Source organism: Candoia aspera, chromosome 11 (assembly GCF_035149785.1).
Source record: "Candoia aspera isolate rCanAsp1 chromosome 11, rCanAsp1.hap2, whole genome shotgun sequence".
NCBI lineage: Eukaryota > Metazoa > Chordata > Lepidosauria > Squamata > Boidae > Candoia > Candoia aspera.
Genome location: NC_086163.1, coordinates 1,324,585 through 1,347,809, shown reverse-complemented (window position 1 = coordinate 1,347,809; position 23,225 = coordinate 1,324,585). Strand labels below are relative to the sequence as shown.

At 50.7% G+C, this 23,225-nt stretch overlaps 1 protein-coding gene across 2 annotated transcripts; it reads right to left on the bottom strand.

Annotated features, from left to right (window-relative positions):
* Positions 1-963: 963 nt before the first annotated feature.
* Positions 964-22,231, bottom strand: LCAT (lecithin-cholesterol acyltransferase). Of its 2 annotated transcripts, none has more exons than XM_063312655.1 (6): positions 21,866-22,231; positions 13,784-13,940; positions 9,015-9,130; positions 7,551-7,646; positions 2,358-2,582; positions 964-1,969 (listed from the first exon to the last, which is right to left on the bottom strand). In XM_063312655.1, the coding sequence occupies exons 1-6, from the start codon at positions 22,008-22,010 to the stop codon at positions 1,407-1,409; spliced, it is 1,302 nt and encodes a 433-aa protein (XP_063168725.1). In that variant the 5' UTR covers positions 22,011-22,231; the 3' UTR covers positions 964-1,406. The 2 variants fall into 2 exon arrangements, with proteins under 2 accessions (XP_063168725.1, XP_063168726.1); XM_063312656.1 differs by lacking the exon at positions 21,866-22,231 and adding an exon at positions 15,170-15,302.
* Positions 22,232-23,225: the final 994 nt, after the last annotated feature.

The window sequence follows — 23,225 nt, the reverse complement described above, 5'->3', positions numbered from 1 at the left end:
GTGTGGAAGGAGCTGGGTCATTCCCCATGCCCCCTGCTTGGCCCCTTGCTGTCCTTGAGGCGCCCTCCGTGGTTAACCAGGCTGGAAGGCATCACTGCACATTCAGACTGGCAGTAGCTGGTATCTGGTATCAAAGGCTGTTAAATCCTCGGGTCCTTCTTTCATTCCAATTAGGCTGCAAGCACTTCTAGTTTTGTAAAGATGTGTGCCTTCTGTGGCTGGCCTAGCAGATCTGAGAGAAGTGGGAGTGGATAATGGCTCAGGTCTTTGTAGCCGTGAACAGCTCCCTCCTCTCCCTTCAGAGTTGCAGCTGTCGCTCCTTCTAGTCTTTTGGGCATAAAAACGTAGGTGCCGAGGCTGGTGAATTGGAAGGGCAAATGAACCCTTTCTTGATGTTGACATCCAGGTATTCCTTGAAGATGGCAAACTCATGGGTAGGCACGGGATCCCCAAAGTGTCCTTTGCAGTTACGCATGAAGTTCTGATAGTCGTCCAGCACGAGGGTGTTCCCCGCAGTGAGTGTTATTTCCCACTTAGCTGCTGCTTCCTTCAGCCTACTCAGCAGTCACCGTGGTGCAGTCAGTGGGAAACCGCCCGCCATAAACATTTCAACCTGAGTGATGACTGTCCAGAATTGATCCTGGTCCCCTCCGAATGTCTCCGGAAAGCTCCCATGGGAACACAGGCTGAGCCACAATTTGTGGCTCTCAATTTGTTGTGCTGCTGGAGCAAATTCTGCCCTGGTTGTTGTATTAGGCGTATCATGGCATTCTGTAAATTGGTCATCTATGCATCCACTTGCTGCTGGTGTTGTGACAATGCTGCTGTCAGATGCTCGGCGGATAATGGGGTTCCTTCAGGATCAGAGGCCATTCCTGAAATTCCTCTCTTTGGAAGAGAGTAAGAGACTTGCAGGTTTGATGTCAGCCTTACCAGGTAGACCAGACAGGAAACACAACCAGATAAGCTAATTCGACTTTATTGTAAAGCTACATTAACAGAATCTTGCAAGTCTGAAAGTACAACTTCCAGATGCACACTATGCTGTCTTATCTGACTGTTCCCTCAGCAGCGTCTCTTGGTCCAGTCTCCCAAGGTCTTTCCCACATACTGTTACAATTTCTGAAAAGTCACCGCTGCTTTGCAGAAGCCTACAAGCAGTAAATGCAACTCTGGGCTGGTTGGCATGGTCTCAGGAAAAATATGGTGGGGAAACGGGAACTATCCTATCGGCAACAAAACACTGTGGCACCAGCATTGATGTGGGCAGCTCCCTCGAGTCTTTTCAGAACAGGGAAGGCTGCAGAGCTGTGGCCACATGTGAGCTTTCATGTTTCCTCCCCACACTAGCAGAAGAATGAAAAGCCAGTTCCTCAGTGGGGGAGGACTTCCCTTCCCTTGGGGCTTCAGGGGGCTGTTTCCCCCAGGTCTTCTGCAGCAGTCACATTCTCCAGGTTCCCGAACAGGATTTCGCTGATGTATTGTAGGGTGTGATTGTCAAAAATCATGTTGAGATGCGCAGTGCCGGGCAACTCCAGGGCATGGACCTTCTTGTTCTGTTGGTGGCGCCACTGCTTGCACAGCTCTATGTTATGCCTGTTCACCATGTCGTCCCCGTCCCCATACACAGTATCCACCGGGTCCTCGAAGGGGAAGCGGTCGTCATAAATGTAGGTCACTGGAGTGGGGTATCCGGTGCCAAACAGGCAGTAGACCTCCACCCCTGGGGGGGGCAGCCCTTCCAGCAGTTCCTTGCTGTTGTTCCACATGTACCAGCCATCTTCAAAGTTGATATCAGTGAAGAACTGTTGGTAGTCCCGGTAGGTATAGTTGTGGAAGGGGGTGGAGATGAAGACGTGTGTCTCAGGCCAGGCCGTGCGTGTGGGGAACAGCCAGGGACTGCTCGTTGACATGCGCTTTTCCTCTCGCAGTTTAATGCTAGTTACAACAGGAATGCCCTGATGGTCACCTGCAAAGGACACCAGTGGAATTGCATTATTCTGCTCCCACCCTTCCGGATTTGTTGGTAGTAAAAAAATTGCATTACAGTGTTATTCAGCAACAGAGAACAAACCAAGACTAAAATTCCAAGAATTCTTCCCACCTTTTAAAGACAAACTGGGTGCGATGACAGAAATAGGGGGGTGACTCTTCTGAGTCTCTTTTCCTTCCTCAGAAATGGGGGCTGGGGGCACGGCACATGCAGAAGGAACCAGGATCCCCAGCGCTGCTAGCGGGCAGTGGGGGAAAGGCGGCGTTGGGCTGGCACGGGGAGAGCCGGAGACCGTGAGGGGTGCTGGGCTCGGCCCTGCTCTGCCAGGGTCCAGGAGGTGCTGCTGGGATGCTGGGCTACTCACCGGAAGCGAGGGCCCGCATGGGCTTCACCACGCCCCCCCAGGGGGCTCCCAGGGAAATGAAGCCCTGAATAAAGCGGTCCTTCCAGGCCTGTGGCTGCTGGACCAGGAAGTACAGGACGTGCAGGTTGCCCAGGCTGTGGCCAATGAGGAAAACCGGCTTCTGGTAGGCTTCGAACATCTCCTCAATGAGGGCTCGCAGCTTGCGGTAGTAGTCCTCTTGCTCCACTGTAGAAACAGGAAGGGTTTGGAGGGAAGCTCTGCCCCGGCTCCTGAGGCTCCTGCAGGACCCTTCTCCGTGCCCTGCCCAGAGTGCTGGGGGCAGCCTGCTCTGCCGGGCCGGCCGGCAAAGGCCCTCACCCCCTTGAGCCTGGCAGCGCTCGAGCGAGGGAGGAGGAGCAGCACTGCAGAGGGGTGGGGGTCTGGGGGTGGCCCCTCCTAGGGAAGACAGAGCCAACCCTGAGCCCACCTTCCCACCCCCATTGCTCAGCCCTGGTGTCCTCGGTGGCTGCAGCCCCCGGGCACCAGGTCAGTCCAGAATAAAGTATGCTGGAAACTATGCAGCTGAATGTGTAACCCACCCCCCACCTCTCCCTTTACTCATTTAATATAATGCCACTTTTAATTCATCCATTTATAATGTTGGGGTTTTGAATATGCCAAAAGCAGTGACTGATGGGGACGATCAAATCCCTCTGATGACCTGATGTATCTGTGTGGCCAAGGCATATTGCAGGCCTGCCCCACTCTCTTCATTCTCCTTAACATGCACTTGTGAAAGAAAAATCCTTAACTTGGGAAAAGGTCATATCAGTTGGTTTCAGTAAGGAGGAGAACATGGTTTCCTTTTGTCCCAAGCCCTGAACCTGTGGCTGCTTTTTTGGGGCAATTTCAGAAGAAATGGGGCAACTAATGGAAAGCCGTGGCAATTGGTTGATCTGGCTGTAATTATCTGCTGAAGATGTGATTTATTTATTTATTTTAAAAGACATATAGCCACCTGCATTGCAACAACCCTGGGTAGTGTGCAAAACAGTAAAAACAACAGAAACCCCCAATCCAAAACATAAAAATCAGTAAAAACTATAAAAACTCATGGCACCCTGATGCAGCACTCCCATACATCTCCACAACATCTTGCTGAGCTTCAGACTCATCCTACTCCAATGCTATAGCCAGCTCTTCAAGGCCTTCCAGAATGTGGGGGAGTGGAACGGATCTTGGGGGGCGCTGTTCCACAGGGCAGGGGCTGCTACAGGAAAGGCACATTCCCTAGGTCCCGGTAGAGGGCAACATTTGAGGGAAGGGACCTGGAGTGTACCCATCCTATCTGACCTGGTGGAACAGGCTGATACTCTCAGGGAGAGGAGGTCCCACAAGTCACCTGACCCCATGCCAGGTAGGGCTTTAAAGGTGATAACCAGCACCTTGAATTGCACCCAGAAAGAAACTGGAAGCCAGTGCAGCTTGCACAGCAGTGGTGTAATATGGACAAACTGTGGAGTCCCAGAACTGCACCCAGCCACTGCATTCTGGACCAGTTGTAGTTTCCAGATGGTCTTCAAGGGCAGCACCATGTAGAGTGCATTGGAGTAATCCAACCAGGAAGTGACCAGGGCATGAGCAGGGCTTCCTGGTTTAGGTATGGCCACACAAGATGGGTCTGTGCAAAGGCCTCCTAGCTAAGGCTGCCACTTGCTCCTTGAGCAGGAGCCATGAGTCCAGGAGGACCCCCAAATTGTGCACCAGCTCTGTTCGGGGAATGATGCCCCAGAAGCAGTAGAAAATGACATATCATTGGACCCAGAAGGCTCAAAAACCCAGAGCCACTTCATCTTGCTGTGGTCAAGTTGAAGTTGGTTCCTCCCCATCCAAACTTTTACAACCTCCAGGCATTGGGCCAGCACTGGGCTAGTGTCACTTGGCATGCCAGGGGCAGAGATGTATAATTGAGTATCATCAGCACATTGACGATACTGCGCCCTGGCCGCCAGATGACCTCCCAGCGGTCTCATGTAGATATTAAAAAGGAGCAGCAAGAGACTTGAGCCCTGAGGCACCCCACATTTCAGGGGCTTAGGGCTTGGCCTCCCCCCTCCACCAACACCGACTGGAACCGGCCACAGAGGAAGAGAACCACCATAAAACAGTGTCCCCCACTCCCAGCTCCTGGAGCTGATCCAGAATTACTATGGAAAGCCACCAAGAGATCCAGGATAGCCAGGATGGATGCACCAGCACTATCCTGAGCCCTCTATAGGTCATCTACAGCATGACCAATGCCATCTCAGTGCTGTACCTCAGCCTGAACTCTACTGAAAAGTAGTTGGTCTCAGCCTAGTGTCCTGGTCTATGGCTATCTGTATATAGACATGGAGGCAGGACGCATTTGACTGGTCTGACCCGGCGACTGATGGACCCAGCAGGGTTTCAGAGGGAGCTGGGGGTTACACCCAAGGATCTGCTGCATGGTCCGGCGGAGGCCCTGGCTGCAGCCTGGAATAGGGAGACGGCCGGGACCTTGGACAGGATTGAGCCAGTGTGACCTCTCTTGTCCCATCGAACCTGAACTCCCCGTGGTTTACGGAGGAGCTGAGGGTCCTGAAGAGGATTAAGAGACGTCTAGAGTGCCGCTGGAGGGAGACAAAGACTGAATCTGATGGAACACAAGCTAGAGCTGCTATTAAGGCCTACCTTGTGGTGGTAAGCGCAGCAAAACGTCAGTATTTCTCCACTCTTATTGCATCCGCGGAATGCCGCCTGGCAGCCCTGTTTAAGATCACCTGATACCTTTTTGGGAAAGGGGATTCAGAAATCCATCTACAGGGCCATGCTGAGGAGTTTTCTGGGCATCTGCAGGATAAAATCACTTGGATCCATTCCAAGTTGGACTCCGAGAGTGGGACAGGGTCTCTGGAAACGCCCAGGGAACGTACTTACTCAGTTATCTGGGAACAGTTTGATCTTGTTGGGCCCAAGGAAGTGGACAGGATCCTCCGGACTGTAAATGCCACCACTTGCCAATTACATCCATGTCCCTCCTGGCTGGTGAAGGCAGCCCGGGAGGGGACATGTGGTTGGGTCCAGGCGATGGTAAATACATCCTTGAGAGAGGGGGTGTTTCCGGTGGTCTTTAAGGAGGCGTTGGTGCAGCCCCTCCTCAAGAAACCATCACTGGACCCTACTGTGCTGGACAATTTTCGTCTGGTCTCCCACCTCCCCTTTTTGGGGAAGGTGGTTGAGGAAGTGGTGGCGTTGCAGCTCCAGAGGATCCTGGATGAAACTGATTATCTAGACCCTTTTCAGTCAGGTTTCAGGCCCGGTTATGGGACAGAGACGGCATTGGTTGCACTTATGGATGATCTCTGCCAGGAGCAGGATGCGGGCAGTGCATCCATTCTGGCTCTTCTTGACCTCTCAGCGGCTTTCAGTACCATCAACCATGGTATCCTTTTGTGGTGACTCAGGGAGTTGGGAGTGGGCGGTGTGGTTCTGCGCTGGTTTACCTCCTTTCTTCAGGGCTGGTCCCAATTAATAGGGAGCGAGAGATCTGGCCCGCAGCCCCTTCTTTGTGGGGTGCCCCAGAGCTCGGTGTTCTCTCTGCTCCTCTTTAACATCAACATGAAACCGCTGGGCGAGATCATCCATCACCATCAATATGCTGATAATACCCAATTATACATCCCCATCCCGGGTAAAGTAAGTGATGTCATGACCACCCTTTCCAGGTACCTGGGGGCTGTGGGGGCCTGGATGAGGAACAACAGGCTTCGGCTGAACCCTGGTAAGACAGAGTGGCTGTGGGTTAATGGCTCCTTGGTAGCCTTGTCAACTTTAGTGCTGGATGGGGTTGCACTGCCCCAGACAGACCTGGTGTGGAATCTGGGGGTCCTCCTGGACTCACAACTTCTGCTCAAAGAGCAGGTAACAGTCGTGGCCAGAAAGGCCTTTGCGCAACTCCGTGTTGTGCGCCAGTTACGCCCCTTCCTGGATCGAGAGGCCCTCCAAACAGTCACTCATGCCCTGATCATCTCCCATATAGACTACTGCAATGCACTCTACATGAGGCTACCCTTGAAGAATATCCGGAAGCTTCAGCTGGTCCAGAACGCAGCCATGTGGATGCCCCAAGGTCAGCACATGTAACACCTTTGCTACGCGAGCTGCACTGGCTCCCAGTTTGCTTCCGGGTCCAATTCAAGGTGTTGGTTATCACCTTTAAAGCCCTACATGGCATGGGGCCAGGTTACCTGAGGGACCGTCTCATCCCCATCACATCAGTCCACCCCACCCGGTCATGCAAAGAGGGCATGCTACAGACCCCGTCTGTAAAAGAATTCCACTTGGTGGAGTCCAGGAGGCAGGCCTTCTCTGCAGTAGCTCCCGCCCTCTGGAACATTCTTCCCCTGGAGGTGAGACAGGCCCCCTTACTCCTGGACTTCCAGAAAAAGCTGAAGACCTGGTTCTGCCAGCACGCCTGGAGTGGGAAAGGGAATAGTCATTCCTGGAGATGGCTAGCACTCTAGAATGACCCCTTTTATACTCACGGACTGGTGTAGAATCTTCAGTCATCTGGATTTTATTTCATTTTACATTTTTACTATTTATATTTATTGTATTTATAATTGTACTGAATTTTAAATTTTGTTTTATTGTGAACCGCCCAGAATCCCCCTTTTGGGGGGAGATGGGCGGTGATAAAATTTGATAAATAAACCAACCAACAAATAAATAAATAGACATAATATTTGAACTCTTTAATGCAAAAGTACTGGCTAGGATAATTTCCATGTGTCCTCTCCCTTCCGGTTGGTTCCAAGGCGTAGTCATGGTTTTGAATCTTTAAAGGTTTGACCACTTTGACATGAATAGAGCATTAGTTTCTAAAGTCAGTGTGAGGGTAACTTACATCATCTATGACTATCAACCTTTTGTCTTAATTTGAAGATATTCCAAAGGCGTGAAGATGACCTGCAGAATAACAGCTTGAGGGAATGTGATCTCCTCTACCTTTTCCACACTCCCCTGCTGTAGGGTCTGAGTTGGACAGGGGTGATCTAGGATGTGCAAGAGGGCTCTGATGACCCTGCTCACCCCATCCCCACCTTCCTCCCGACTGAGTCCCCTTGAAGAGCAGGTGGAAGAAGCCCAACTTTCTAATGCCCAAGTGCTCAAGATCTGCCCATTTGTACTCACTGGGCCCAAGCCTCCAATCATATGGGGCAGCTCTCACTGTCTGATCACGAACATAGCCATTGTTGACCAGGTGCTGCACCAGGGTGTGCATATAGCCTAGAGCAAGGACGAGAAGTGAGGATTAGCAGATGGCACAACTACTTCTCAGAAGAACCGCCTGCAAGTTTCCCCCCCTACTGCAAGGTGTTTCAAGGCCTTCCAGGTTTTCATGGTCCAGGTGGCTGCTCATCTTCCCTACCCTAAACTCTTTCCCAAACCATCCCTGATCCCCCTGAAGAAGCCACACAATTTTCAGAAGAGGCACCAGGATCAAAGTGACTCTGAATAGAGTTTGTGCAGATCCCTAGGCCTTCTGGCAGCAGCTTTCTGAAAGCAAAAGGACTGCCTTCAGTTGAACATCTTTCGAAGATGGTCCCATATTTTCAATGCCTTCAAGAAAGCAGGGAAATAATAATGTAATTTCAAATGTATTATTTTCCTACCTAAACCTATCTCTGCGTGAAGGATGACATTCTAGCCAGCTGATTAACCTAGAAAGGGCTGTGGTTGCTCTACCACACTGGTAAAAAAGCAGTATGTGGACCTTTTGGCCAAAATCTTCAGCAGCTGCTTCTCTCCAGCCATGACAGCTGTGCATCAGACCCCACTGAGGGAGGGAGGGCCCTTGTGCCGGCAGCCCCCCAGCATAGACCAGGGATAGGCAGCCTGTGGCCCAAACTCTCTGCCATTATTTCATGCAGGAAGACCCAGGAAACGGGAAACCAAAGACTCAGGAGGGGCCATTTGGGGAAGTGTTTCACCCTTTGGAGTTCCTTTCCAGCTCAGGATAGATCACTCCCAACGACTACCCCTGATGAGTGTGGCTCTCAGACAAGGAAGCTTCTCCAAATGATTTTCTATGCATTTCCCAGCAGGAAAGTGGGTGGGGGGACAAAATGTGGTATGCTGCTCCCCCCCCCCCCAGCTTCTGCCAAGATCCTGAGCCAAGAGGAGCAGGAAGCAGCAGCAGAGACTGTAAACGCCTGGGGGTCACTGGGGCCCCTCAGGGGGTGAGCTCTCAACCCCAGGGGTCATGGCTTCTGCTCAGCCAGGCTGGCCATGGGGCTTCCCAGCAGGGAGCAACAGTAGCTGGCTTTCTCCTGTACTCGGGCTGGCTTTTACCCAAGCGCTGACTGGCGGCTCATCCTGACCCATCCTGGACTGCTGTCCTGATAAAAAAGTAGGCTTCCAACCACTGCTTTAGAGAAACGTTGCTAAATACAGGTTACTCCAGACAGATGGAGTTCTGTTGCTGGAGAAATGCGCTCTACGAAATGCCATGCAGAAGTGCCGTCTTTAACTTCTCTTCCGCCTGGCGGAGAACCCTTCGCCCTAGGCCAGAAGCAACCTGCCATCAAGATAAAGAGGGAAGAGCCTAATCCGGAGAGGAGATGGGTGGGGAGCACCTTCCCCCATTCTTCTTACCGGCCAATTTGCTGTTGTCCAGGTATTCCACGGAGAAGGTTTGGCCAAACCCAGGAACTCTGATGTGGACTCCGGGGGCACTGGTTATCCTCCGGGTGGTTTTATTGTAAATCACTCTGTGTCCCCCAAGGGTGGGTGCAAAAGAAAACACAATCATTGCTCTAGAAGGTCCACTTCCAACAAGACCACCTTAGAAGTTCTGAAATGCTAGCTACCACTTAACATATGTCCAGATCCCTAAAAAGAGGAGTAACAGAGAACATTAAGGGGGTAGATAGTAACTATATACATCAAGTTCAGGATTACTACCAGGTTGGATCTAAAGACTCCAAGCATTAACCCTTTGTATCTACCGTCCAGGTTGATGGCTGAAACCTTGAGAGCCAGAGGACTGCCCTGTGGCCTCATGTGCTTGCAGTGTCTGCCAACAGGCACCGAATAGGAGGCCCCTGCTGTGCCACCAAACCCCACTGGGGGCATCAGGATCTCCCTCCTGTCAGAAGCTGTTACCTACCCTGCTCCCCGCCCCCATCAGCTGCTAAGTATCAGCTAAGTGGGCATGGGCGGGGGTGCAGTGGGAGGGAGACTCCTGCTGCATTGTGCAATCCATGGCACCTTTGTCCAGCTATTATAAAACATGGGTTTACCACTTTTTCAGGAGTGCTAAACCCATGATTAAAAATAACTCCTGAAACAGCTGCTGCGCTGTGGGCTTGTGCCACGGAGCCTTCTGGCTGTATCAGGCAGCCCTTCTTGATGCCTTTGGCTGTCTAGGTGGGCTACCAGGCCTAGTCTTCTTTGAGCCAGCTCTGAACTCATCCTGCCTAGCAGCTGATGAAGTGGTGGGTTGGGCAAGAAGTGGGAGCCTAACACAGCCCAGACCCCAGCCCGGCCCCTCCAGCCATTCCTTGTCGCCAACTCCTTCAAGCCAGGTTGGGCTCAGAGTCCTGGGGATGCGGGGAGCCCTGCATTCTCTCCCCACCCAAAGCAAAATGGCACTGGGAGGCAGCAGGGATGGCACCTCTGATCGAACGGCTGGCGAAGGGCGGTGAAGAAATCTTCTGGAAATTAAAAAAAGGCTCAGGGCAAGCCCTTTTGTTTCCATAGACCTTGATCCAGACCTCATGAAGCAGAATCAGGGCTACCAATTTCACCTGGCTGACAGCCCCAAAATGCTATAAAAAGCCACCGTTTCATCTCATGTATCTGCTATACAGTAGTTGCCACTCACGTGTTCATATTTTGCCATTTATTCCATTATATGCAAGTGCTCTTGATTGGTTTCTCTGCTTTCCCTAAAAGGTGAACAGATGCACTTCTGCACTTGGAGACCCTTTCCTCGCATCCGAACGTGGTACAAAGACAGTCTCGCAATCTCTTCTGCTGCTGTATGCTGCCTTCTGTCAGGACCAGGCCTGCCTCTGGCTCGGATTTAGTTTCACTCTCCGAGTCAGAGGAGGAGTTAGAAACTTATCGTGCTGGAGTTGGAGAAACGAAACTCCAGCACAACCCAGCAGAGCGGGAAGAATCCACGACGCTGATTGGGCGAGATCTGGAGGGGGATTTGAACACGCCAATTAGCGGGCGCCAGAGACACGCTGAAGAGCGCGTGAAGGAGAAGGCAGCCCGATTGGCTGCAGGAGACTCCAGGCGCACCAAGGAATGGGATAAAAGGCAGCCGTGCAGAGACCTGCAGCGTCAGAAGATTCCCTACCGACATCAGAAGTGGCATCTGTGGTCGAAGAAGCAGCAGCACCAGACTGAATTCTGAGGAAGGGATCTTTGCACCCGTTGCAACCCTAACCCCTGAGAATTTTGGGGGTTGTTGCTTGCCTTGCTCAGGATCTGTGTTCGTGGTACACACGGTGCTTCCAGCCAAATCCAGCCTAGTTCCGAGTTCTAAGCCTTGCTCCAAGTCTCCTGTCCAGCGAATCCAGTCCAGTCCGGGGTTTCTAGCTGAGTCAAGTCGAGTTCCGAGTTCCAAGCCTTGCTTCGAGTCTCTTGCTGGGAGGATCCAGCCCAGTCCAGGGCTCCCAGCCAAGTCTAGCCCAGTGCTAAGTTCCAAGTCTACTTCCTACTCATCTTCTCCAGTGATGCAGTCCAGTCCGGTGATTCCAGCCGAGTCCAGCCTTGCTCTGAGTTCAAGTCCTGTGCCCAAGATTCCGTATCTTTCAGTTTGCTGATCGTAGCCTGGCATCCAGATCCATTGAGCCAGCCATCCCGTGTCATGTTGTTCCAGGTTTATTCCAGTTCAAGATCTGCTGCCTCCAGTCCTCATGTCCCATTTGGATCCAGTCTCACTCCCAGAGAATACTTAGTGCTGCCTTGCTACATTGTCTAGTCTTGATTACTCCAGTCTCCTTATTCCAAGGACTTATTGTTTGTAAATAGTTCTTAATAAAGAGTTCTACTGAGAATTGGTTTGGTGCATGTTCTGAACAGGACACCTTCATCTGATCCCCAGATGACACCCCCGGCAGCCTTCACTACACTCTGGTTAGAATCACGTCTTCCCTCTTGGCTCAATCGCTGCAAGCAGGAAGCAGCATTCACTTTGAGGAAACAGGCAGCAGGTCAGGGCCAAGAGATCCCACGAGCAGCATCCGTGCTGAAGGAGAGGCGGAGGTGATGGTCCGACTTGCAGATGAGCATCCGGCGCTGGGAGGCCCGCACAGAAAGATGGGATTTGTGTCAGGACACATGACATACGTCTTGCCAGTTTTGGGTTGTTGCAGCTACTAGTAGACAGCAAGGCAAGTTCTTGAATCCCAGGAAAAGCCTCCTGCCGGTCAGAGCTCTTCAACAGTGCAGTCAATGACCCAGAGCAGTGAGGATCCCTTTCCCTGGAGGAGCTCAAGAGGAGGCTGGGCAGCCCCCCTCTGGGATGCTTGACTGGGGTTCCTGCCTGGGGCACGAGGTGTCCTCATGGGCCTTTCCAGCTTGAGGCGGATTGCATGCCAGGGGGCTAGGATGGGCAAGCTGATCTATGATGGCGGGCTTGTTTTTGTATCCCATGTGAAAGCAATGAAAGTCCATCAGGATCAGTGACCATGATATAGACTAGAGTTTCTCAACCTTGGCAACTTTAAGATATGTGGACTTCAACTCCCAGAATATCCAAATAATATCCAAACAACACCCTCTTTATGGCCTACAACCAGCTCCTCAGAGATTAAAATCCAGGAAAAGTTTCCTTAGGTCGACGGAAGATTTTGATGAGTTTAAAAGTAGAGTGGACCTATGGAAAGCTACAAAGAACCAACACTGGATGGAACCAGCAGAGGAGCTGGCCCCTGGGTTTGGCAAAAGTTGGGAAATATGGAAACCGCTGAACAGACTGCACACGGGCCGAACACCATCCAGAGATACTCCGAACAAATGGGGCTATCCGGTGGCCTCTGCCCTTTGTGACTGTGGAGACATGCAGACAACACATCTGTACACGTCTCCTCTGTGCCCTGATCAATGCACATTTGAGGACCTCATGACAGCGCGACAGAACACAATGTTGCCAGGTTTTGGGCAAGATCTGTTTAACTTTTATGTGTTTTAACTTTTATATTTTATATGTAAATGTTTTACAGTATGCCTTATTTTAATTGTGATGCTTCTGACACGAATAACTAAATTGGGTGCTTCTGCCTCCAGCTCCCCAACAGGGAAACCCTCCTCAGCCTCACACCCATAGCCTGGCAAGAAGAGCCATGCCGCCACCAGCCATGGAGGGCCGAGGAAACCCCGACGGTGCGGGCCCACTGGCAGAAAGGACCCAGCTCTGATCCGCACAGGCGCTGCCTGGCGCGGGGGCAGCCGCCCGGATAGCAAGTGGCGGGGGCGGTGCTGGGCATCTTGGCGAGCCTCCTTCAAGGGCCTGCGGCAACTGGGCGCGGGAGGCCCAGTCTGAGGCCTGGTGCACGGCGTCCCTGGAGGAGCCACATCCCAGGCGCTCGCTGGGCAAGATCTGTTTAACTTTTATATATTTTAATTTTTATATATTTTAACTTTTATATCTTATATTTTAAATTCTATGTTTTCAAGTATGCCTTATTTTAATTGTGATGCTTCTGACATGAATAAATAAACTCCCAGAATTCCCCAGCCAGCATGCTGCCTAGGGAATTCTGGGAGTTGAAGTCCACATATCTTAAAGTTGCCAAGGTTGACAAACACTGATATAGACCATGCAGTATATAATAAGAAAATAAACATTTCTCTGAGGTTCACTGAGGGCAAGGGTGATGCGCCCAAGAAAAATTAATACAAATTCCAAGAAGTTCTATGGGAAAGTTATGGGGCCATATTTTCGCTCAGACATGAGATGAAATGAATGAGAGAAGCCTTCGGTGACTGCAATAAGTCACAATGTGATTTGCTTGTTTTGGCTTAGCATGTTCTTGAACCCAGCCATTGTTCATAAATCATGGTTTATGGTTTAGCAAAGCTTGTGAATATAGCCAGCTGTGGTGTATAAAACAAATAACGGCTTAGAATAATATCATGCGTATTTGGGAAATGCCCCTCAACTTGCTGCTCGGTGTGTGTCTGGGGGGTCTTTCCCATCCTCTGCTGCCACCCCCTCCCCTTCCATGACTCTCCTGCTTCTTCACTCTGGCAGCTGGGAGCCCTCTGGGAAATCACAATGGGGGCAGAGCCTGGGCCAGCAAGGACCTCTGTCCCAGAGGCCAGAGGCAAGGCCAAGAGTGGAGATGCCATGCCTTGGGGGCGCCCCTCCCTGAGGAAGAGAGGGGAGCTCCAAGGGGGAGACGTACCTTGTGTTGTCTATCCAACAGTCCACCCCAAAAGGCAGGAACATGTTGAGGTTCAGCCAGATGGTAAAGTAATCGTCGGTTTTGCGATAACACAGCCAGTTCACCACGTCTGGCTTGTCCAGCTTGGCCTCCAGCTGATTCCCAAGGCACCCGGGCACTGCAAGGACCAGAGAAACCCAGAGGGCAATCACCTTCAAATCATCTGACAAATGGGCAAAATGGCCTTCAGAGATGGAGGCTCCTTGTGGCCCTATGAGAGTTGCGACCTGCCCTGAACAGTCTGAGGAGGAGGCCATCGAGGTGGCCATGAGGGCCATCTCAGACCTGTGCTCTGGGGAAGCCAAACAGGGCTGCTCTGGCTGCTCCCGGAAGCTTTGTTCCCCAGCAGCCCCTTCCACAGGAGCTGGCCAAAGGAAGAGTCTCCCAGCACGGAGGAAGGGACTGGAAGAAGCCACGCCCACAATCCCCCTGCGTGTGGCCCTCCTCTTTCTAGGCCAGCCGATGCAGACATGCACCAACAGAAGCCCCGGCCCTCACCCATGGTGCAACGGTCAGAGATGCCCAGAAACTGCTACCAATAAAAATTGTAATTGGACAGAGCAGGAAATGATTAAATATGGAAGAATAACCATATTAATATATTCAATTTTAACTAAATGTAAATGAAGTCAAATGAAATTTAGCACTGGCTCTCGCCTCATGGTCACAATAGTTGGTAGCACGAGGCTGACTTCTCTGATGTCAAAAGAGCTGAGTAGAGTTAGACCTTATGAGTATGTGGATGGGAGACCTCCAGGTCCACCAGGACCGTAGGCTAGGTAGGTGAAAAAAATATCACAGAAGGTGGTCATGACAACCACCTCCACACCACTGCCAACAAACCAACATGGACATGTCATGTCATCAGAGTTGAGCATGACCTAAAGGAGGTTTTATTCTCTTCTCCCTATTTTCTATTTCTTTAGAGCATGGTCCCCCTATGCTATTGAAAAGCTAAGCAGAGTCCTCAGCACCCAAAGGTGCTCTGTGATCTGGATAATGTTCTTGAAAGGTGCTCCTGTTACTGAAAAGTTCTCTTTTGTTGGAGATTTGCCCAAGTCATGCGCACTTGTGTTCCTTGGAAATACACAGAAACGCTATGATTAAAAGAGGCCAGGAAGTCCCAGAGGTGGCCTGCATCCCCATCCCCATCCCCAAATCAGAGTGGTAGGCTTGCATCTTTGGGGTTACAGCCACATGAAACACCCAGCTCAGCATCTGTGAAGGACTCTCACTTCCTCTAAGTTTCCTGCACCCTGAGAGCTTCATAATCACTCCCTTAATCACTTCCTAGCTCCACCGTTCCCTCTCTCCGCCCTCCCACTGGCATCCATTGTGTCCCCATACCTCTCCAGGTGTTCCTTTCTTCAGGGCCCAAACAACATTCCTCCTTGTGGCCGGCACTCTCCTCCAAGCTAGACTTGAGTCCTTCACTTGATTCCAGTGCACTCCTTGCTGAACCCATCGCCTAGTTGCCTGGAGCATGGAAAGTGCCTGCAGGTCCCACAGTCTGAGCCTCTTTTGATGGTGGCTGCTGAACAACATGCAGGAGACTCTTTGTCCCTTGTGTTGCCCCTTCTCCCTGGACACAGGAACATACTCGGCCATAACTCCCCAGACACTCAGACCAACACAGCTAGAAACTAACCCTTTGCTCCAGTTCTGGAGCAGCAGCCATGGCAGTTGACAGTCCCTGCGCAGATGGGGGAGGCAGTATAGGATTTGTACCCAGTCCTATTTCAAATCCCATGAGCTTTTCTCCTGTACCTCCCCTGTATGTGGAAATTTCAGCCTCCCCTTTCTTCCACCTGAAGTCCTATCTATTGAAGGGGAGTTGTAAGTCTACATTCTCTGCATTCCTAGTCTCCTGTTCAAACAGCTCCACCTGGCTAGGCAGCGCCTGCCCTTTGGAAGAGTATTGCCCCAGAGATCCATCAACATCCAATCAGAAGATGTTTTGCAAGGCACCGAAAACCCCATTACCCAGGTCTGTGGATAGGGTTGGGGGTGAGCCCCTGTGAGATTATGTTTGGTAGAATTTTGTTTTGTTGAGTTTGATCTTTCTGGATGCACATCACTTGTCTTTCTTCTGTTGCTGTGCCTTTTTAGTGGTGTAAAGTCCCCAGAGTCCTCCGGAGGCAGGCATTTTTTAAATCTCGCTCAGTTTTCTACCTAGATCATGCTGCTGCTGCTGTTCCTCCAAGTGGCTTTTCCCTCTTGTGAGTGAAAAGGCTCCCTGCCCATCCTTGAGACAGAGCTTTGCTGCTGTCCCCCACCATTGGCCATGCCTGGCCTGCACGACTAATTGTGCATGTGCAGAGCGTGATAGGCAGAGCTGCTGGCAGAGCCTTCGGGCTTCCCTTCCCTCTCTCTTCAGCATATCGCAAGCTGATGGGAAGACATTTGCAGGTCCCAGCACTGCTGCAGGAACAAGCTGTCAGTAAAGTGTTTTTAAAAAACCAAGTAAAAGTCACAAAGAGAACTGAATCACTTTCAGCATTTCCTAAAACCGATTCTTGGTCTTGTCATGTCACAGTTGTTCTAAGAAATAAAATCTTGGGAGACATCTACTGAGTAGAATCATCAAAACCAGACCCTGGAGAAGAATGCAGACATGTACAGGAGCAAGGAGCTGGAGAGACAGGGGAGTCGGCCTGAAGCGGCAGGCAGAGGTAAGGAAGTGCTCTGCCCTGCTGGGAGTCACATTTGACCAGGCAGTCCAGCAGGTTAACCGAAGGACAGCTGAGGGGACACACAATGGAGCACCGATGAATTGCCGCTGGCCAAGGAGAGAAAAGAAGGCTGAACAGGAACTAGCCGGAAGACCTCATGTATGGATTCAGTTGTCATCTGTGTGGCACTCCTATCCTCCCCATCCCTGTATATTGCCTGGCCACGGTGCAGCACAGCATGTACACTTGTGTGTGTGTCTCTGTGTTGGTGCATACTGCTGAAGCAGTTGTAATCAATAAAACATCTGTAGCTTAGCTGAGGTTCTCTGCATGCTGTGTGTATCTCTGAGCAATTCGTTACTGCATGAGATCCAAAGTTCAGATCGGCCATACTGTTACCCTACTGCAGCCTGGGCAAAGCGTAACAGAGAGGCACAGAATCCCACGTGTGACAATGGTGAGGTTCCCAGTTCTGGGCTGCAAAAATCTAGACGATCACTAGATGGGAACACAGTTTTCTGTATTTCATTGCCATCTATGTTTGTCTGGATTAGCACCCTAAACGGCAAGGCAAATAGCCAGGCCGTGATTGCCAAGTCCCGAATGCCCGACTAAAAGCCAGCTTTGCTTGGTGCTGAAACACAAGCTAGGTGGACGCTGGGCCAGGCTCCAGCTGAGATATGCTCAGCCATGACAGACCCTCCACCGTATAACCACACAACCCTCTTCCACCAACCAAAAGACAGGGAGAGCACATCCCCAGATGGTCTTCATGTTCAGACAGGTACGTGGTGGGAGAGGCCTTGAATGTCAGGCCTAAACTGTGAAGACTTTTAATATCATCACTAAGATCTGGAACTCCAAGCAGTAGCATAAAGACAGCAGTGCAATTCCTTTAAAACTGGGGGAAGTGGAACACAACAAATCACAGGACATCTTATAACCAGGTAGGAAGAGCAGGCAAGGAGGAAAGAGAGAAATATATAATTCACAGTTAGGTTATGTAGTTTGGGGTGGGGTCTTCAGTATATGTCTGTTTCATCTTTGGAACTGTGACATTCTCTCATGTTAGAAAAGCTGGTTTATTACTGTTTGTGTCATGAGCACTGATAGTGAGCAGGAAGGGGCCCCTATCCAGGGGGGGAAACGCATGTGTAGTGGCGAGGATTTGAGCTGTCATTCAGAGAGACACAGATCAGACCCGCCTTGACTTTTGGGGTTTATCTGTCTGGGTTTTCTCATGCTTTTCAGTTTCTTAGGGTTTTCTGTCTACTGTAGCAGTAATAAAACACTAGAGACCTATTCCTCGTCTCGGCGTGGTTCCTGCTTGTCAGGACAGTTTGCTTGTTCCTATTTAAAAGACAGAAAAGTAATATAGTACTACAGATCCAATGAGACATTGCAACCAGTCAGGAAGAGGAGGGGATTACCTGAAGAGTGGGGCAGAAAAACAAAATGGAAAACTGTGAGAATGCTAAAATTGTTACAAAATAAAGGGTTTTAGTAACAACTTCTTCTGGAATCTCGATTAAGAACTCTCCAAGAAAGAACGACACTGGGGCTTGGCCTCCTTCTGGGTCATCTCCCAAGATAACCCCGCGCAAAGTACATGGCAGTGGCCTGAGGTCACCAGAGCATGGCTTGTTGTGGTCAGGCCACCCTTGCCTGGAAAAAGTCAGAGGCGAGAACGGACGGGATGTGCCGGTCAGAGAAGGAAGGGCAACAGGGCATGCAGCTCTTCCAGAGGAGACAGTCAAACGGAGGCCCGCTCCAACCGATGGGGGCGTGTAAAATATCCTGCCCCGCTGAAGCTCAAGCCTGTGCAGACGAAACAGACTTGGAGAAAAGGAAGTGGTGTGAAAGGGAGGCGGAGGGGAAGCAGCCGTGCCCTCTAAAAGACAAAGGGGGAGTTGTGGCGGAAGGTGACTCGCTCCTAGAAGGACGTGAAACAAACACTGCAGGGGCAGCTTCACCTGGCCGGGCAGCCAGGTGCAGAACTGGGCTGTTCCGAGCAAGCCCCTGGTTGACAGCAGCTCCCTGTTTTTCACCACCATCGGGGCATCAGTGGGGCATCTCAGAGCATCTATGACTTCCTTCTCATCCATTTTTTCTTGGAACCTAACATTTATACTATACTATGCTATTATACTATTCATTTGGTTCCACTCTGTGACATAACACTATAATTTCCATGCAAATCTTTGAATAGTCCTTCCAGCATTCGGTCAGTCCAGGTTCATTTTATTTGTTTTTAATTCCATTCACTCTGCTTGGAAGCTCCTTTTTATCCATTTCCCAAATAGTTTTTTTTTATTCCATCAAAATCACTGCATTTTCTTTGCCTGCTTTAATATTAACCTGTCTTTGCTTTTTTTACTATTTTTTTCTCTCCATAACCACATTATCCAGTATCTTTCTTTCCTTGTTTTTGCCACACACCCACAACTTATGATTTCTCACTCACAGCCTCTTTCACATCGTTATTCCACCAAGGATCCGTTTCCATTCTTCCCATTAGTGTAACTCCACACACTTTGGGGGCTGTTTGTAGCCTGACGGCTTCCAAGCCACTTCCACACCCTCTTCCTTTATGTCTTCCTTTATGTCATTCATTCGGCTGAAAGATTGATCTATCTTCTAACACTTGTTTATGTGGCATTTGCATCTCCTCTTCTTGCGGTCATTCTGCTTTCCCTTCTTTTCTTCCATGTCCGTTTCCCTAAAACCCACTTGTGACGCTACCAGGTAATGGACGGTGCCAGTTCAGTACTTCCCTTGCATCCTTTACTAATTTTCTCTATCTTCCGAAAGCTGAGGAAGACCCCCTGCGGTCTGGGCAGCCCTGATTTGGCCAAGGGCTAGAGGAAGCACCACCTGGACACTCCCCAAACGTAGCAGGTGGCCTTGGGGGATCGGGAGCTGGGCCCACAGGAGACCGGCTACTGTACTGCATTGGCTTAAAATTGTGCTTGTGTCATGCCTAGCCGCCATGGAAGATGTCTGTCCGTTTCTGTACTGTTTCCCGTGTCAAAATGGCTGCAGAGGTTTGTGGACCTGCCTGCCATTGCTTCTCCTCTTCTTCGGAATTTGCCCAGGGCAGCGGCAAGGTGTGGTCTGCAGGGTGTGGCCGTGACGGCCGACTGAACTTCCATCCATTTTTATGTGCAACTTGCAGAAAATATGGGCGGAGCTTTGACTGCACCACTGTGGTTGCCATCGTGACTTTTTTGACCATACCCTGCAGACATCTGTGTTCCTTCATTTGACTGCCTTGTACTCACTTGTTACAGAGGACACTTAATCCCAGCCTTGCAATTATGCATTTATAATTATACATGTCAAGATTACGCCGTTTGAGAGGTACTTGGTATCAGTCTGTTTAATGAACATCATACACTTCCCTTTTACAGCAATTTATTGTAGGAATGCCTTCCCCACCTGGTTGTGTCAACTCCTTGCCCTCTGTACTGTATCGATCAATGACTAGGCTGCCCCGCTAAAAGCATTATAAGTGCTGGGGTGTCCAACTCACCCGTCACCCCTTCGGGCGCTCTGCTTGGGCTTATGAGAGATGCTGGATGGCTTCTGAGCCCTGGAAGAGTACGGAGCTGTTCAGGGACTCCTGGTTCCTCTGTGAGGCCTCCCAAGCCCTCCTGTTTTTTTCCATTGCCCTGCTGTCTGGGCAATTGATGTCCACGATGGTAAGTAACATGATCTGGATGTACCCTTCAGGCAAACAAAGTGTCATGTAAACAAAGCAAAGTTCAGCAAGTGCCATTCAGGAGGTCAATATTCTGTGCAAGAAGATAATCCAAGACAGTCAAAAGGGAATGAGACAGGAGGTGACCCCAGAAGGCACCAGAGGTCAAAGGAGGCAGACTGGCTGCAGGTTCACTGGGGGGCAGAGCTCTTGTCCCTTTAACTGCCCCCAAAAGGGGACGTCGTGGGAGGGCCTTCCCCCAGCCTGTCGCAGCAGCGGAGCAAAGAGGACCTGGCAAAGCAGCGGCCCTTCTTTCCCCCGCCTGGGAGCCATGAGGACCTTCTCTGGCTGCCCAGCTCCAGCTGGGCTCTTGGAGCAAGGGCAGAGCCGTTTTCCGCTTCTTCTGCCCTTCTCTTCCTAGCTCTCCTAGAGGGAAGTCTTCAGCCTCTTGTGAGAAGAATTCAACATACACACTTAGGAATGTCTGACTGGTTCACTTCAAGATCAGCTTAAGGAACTAAGGAGAAGCAAACCATAAGATACCTGCTTAGAAGTGGTGGCTGTGCAGTTGGTGAAGTTAACTTCCAGATCCGATTTCACTCCATTGTGCATTTTAATTGGTAGCTGCCACCATCTGGGTTGCTGAATGGAAGGAAGTCGAGGCCTTCGTTCACCTCCAAACCCTACAGGCAAAATGGACACTTCCTTCTTGTCCTTCGAAAATTGGCAGCTGGGGACAATTTGCAAAGCTCCATCTCTGTGCCCAGGTGTGAGGTTACGAGTGCCACCAGTTCAAAAGCTCTGCAGAATTGTTTTGCCTTTCCCTCCCCAGCCCCTTTTTTTAACCATCAGACCACATGGGAGAGTTGGGTTGGCAAGACGGCACTGCGAACGAAGTGGAAGGCGGCCAGCCCCTCCCTACACGCAGGGCTCGGGGCTTGGGCTTGGGTTGGCGAGCGTTGGCTGTTGGGGCCTGTAGCTCACCAAAGAGAAGAGATCAGCTCATCTTCTACGGCAGACCCTGACTGCTCCTGAATGCCTTGCCAGTTTTAGGGAGACTATTCAGAGGCTGAACAAATGAGAGAGGCAAAAGGCTCAGGGATCTGCAACATTTCCACAGGAGGATGATCTCCCACAGGTCCTCCATCCTAAGGCTGCAAAAGAAAACCTCACCTCATTCGTGATTCTATCACTTCTCAGCTTTGCCACTGACCTCCTGATAGCCTCCTTCATACCAAGGAAAGCCCCTCATCCAAACAAGGGACACAGCATAACCAAATGCCATGCCTTTCTGCCATCTAGCGGGTATCTCATTAGCACGGGATCATGATCAACCAGATCTCTTCTGTCAGACTTTGCAGGGGAAGCATCTGAGCCTGAACCGTCCCTTTGAGCAGGACAGCCTTCATGAACACTTTCAGTCCTTGCCCGGCAGCCCTTCAGTTTCATCCAGGGAAGTCTTAGGAAAAGCCCCACCTTTCTTGGTTCTTTGGAAGAACCAAGACCATGGAATGGTGCCTCAGCATGACCTTCCTCTCCAGCCTTGCCTGTTGCCAGCACACACCCCACCAGGCCAGGCCAGACCGTGCGAAGCCGGCCATCCCTAGCCGCCTCCTGTGCTCACCCCCACTCCTTCTGACCGCCCGGCCACCGATCCTTTTGCCAACTCACCAAGCACCACAGGAGGCATGCTGTTGGAAGAGGCCGCTTCTGGGGTCGTGCCGGGTGGGAAGAGCACATTGAGAAGCCAGAAGGCATTTCCCGGCTGCAGGAAGGCAAGGACAAGGGCAGCAGCATATCCAGCCAGGCTCCCCATGCCGGGCCGCAGAGAGACTCCTCGGTCAGCCCAGCCTGGTCTGGCAACAGTCTCCCCTCCCCGCAGGCTGTTGGGGAAGGGGAGGAGCAAAAGGTGGGGACCCACCAGCACGGGCAGAGTGGCCTGCTGGGGTTGAGTGGGCCTATGGCCCCCCCAGAACTTGGGGGGAGGAGGGGAGACGCATTTCCAAAGTTGAAGGTCTACTTCTAAAAACACCTCAAAGAGATTGCTCAATACGAGCGGGGCCAATGGCACACGGTTCCTCGTTAGGGAGGAAATCTTTGTCACTAATGGACCTGCTTCCAGAAGAATCCACAGCGTGCAGAAACAACACGGCTCCCAGTGAGATTCCTTCCAAAGGTTTCGCATTCCTCTCTGGCTGAGAGCCGGGCATATTTCTGACCACAACGAGTCCAGGCAATCCTCTCTCTGTGCCTTCTCTGCTTCAATCTTAGCCTTTCTGGCTTTGAAGCAAACAAAGGCAAAGACATTGTATGAATGACTCAGGCGCTCCTTTTTTAGCTGTGGCAGTGGAGAAGAGCATTCCTTGGAGTGCCAGCGTGGTGCATTGGCACCTCTTGATAAACAGCCAGTGAGTTACAAATGAAATAGAACATAAGACAACTTTAGTAAAAACTGCTGGCGAATTTAAGATTGCCTAAATCAGCTTAACTATAACATTTCATTATTGTAGTTTCTAATTTCAGTGTTTAGTGAAATAGTTGATAATGAAGTCAAGGATGAAATAGAAGATGAAACACCGTTATTAACCATTCTTTTCTACTACAGATTTTACAGCTGCTTTGTAAATCTGGCATGTCCTTTGGTGTCATTACCTCGCCATCCGTACATCATCAACATCCTTATCCATCAAATCATGCTGGCATGGCCAGACAATTATCCTGAAGCACTACAGTATTCACATGTTCAATGTCATTTGCCTAACCGCACAGAGCTGGCTTGTGACACGGTCTCCTTTTAGATTAGCCTTTGTGGACTCCACCGTTGTAATAAACAGTTTGGACATCAGTGAATGTGTGTGTCTGTCCTTCTTATTAAAGAACTCATGGGAGAAATCTCTCCTCCACCATCCAGCTCCATTTGAAAACCTGCAGTGAGGGTGGGGGGGATCCACCATTATCCCAGGAGACTGTTCTGCGGCTGAACAGCTCTTATGGCAGAAAATTCCTCCTACAGATTCAGCCAGAATCTTCA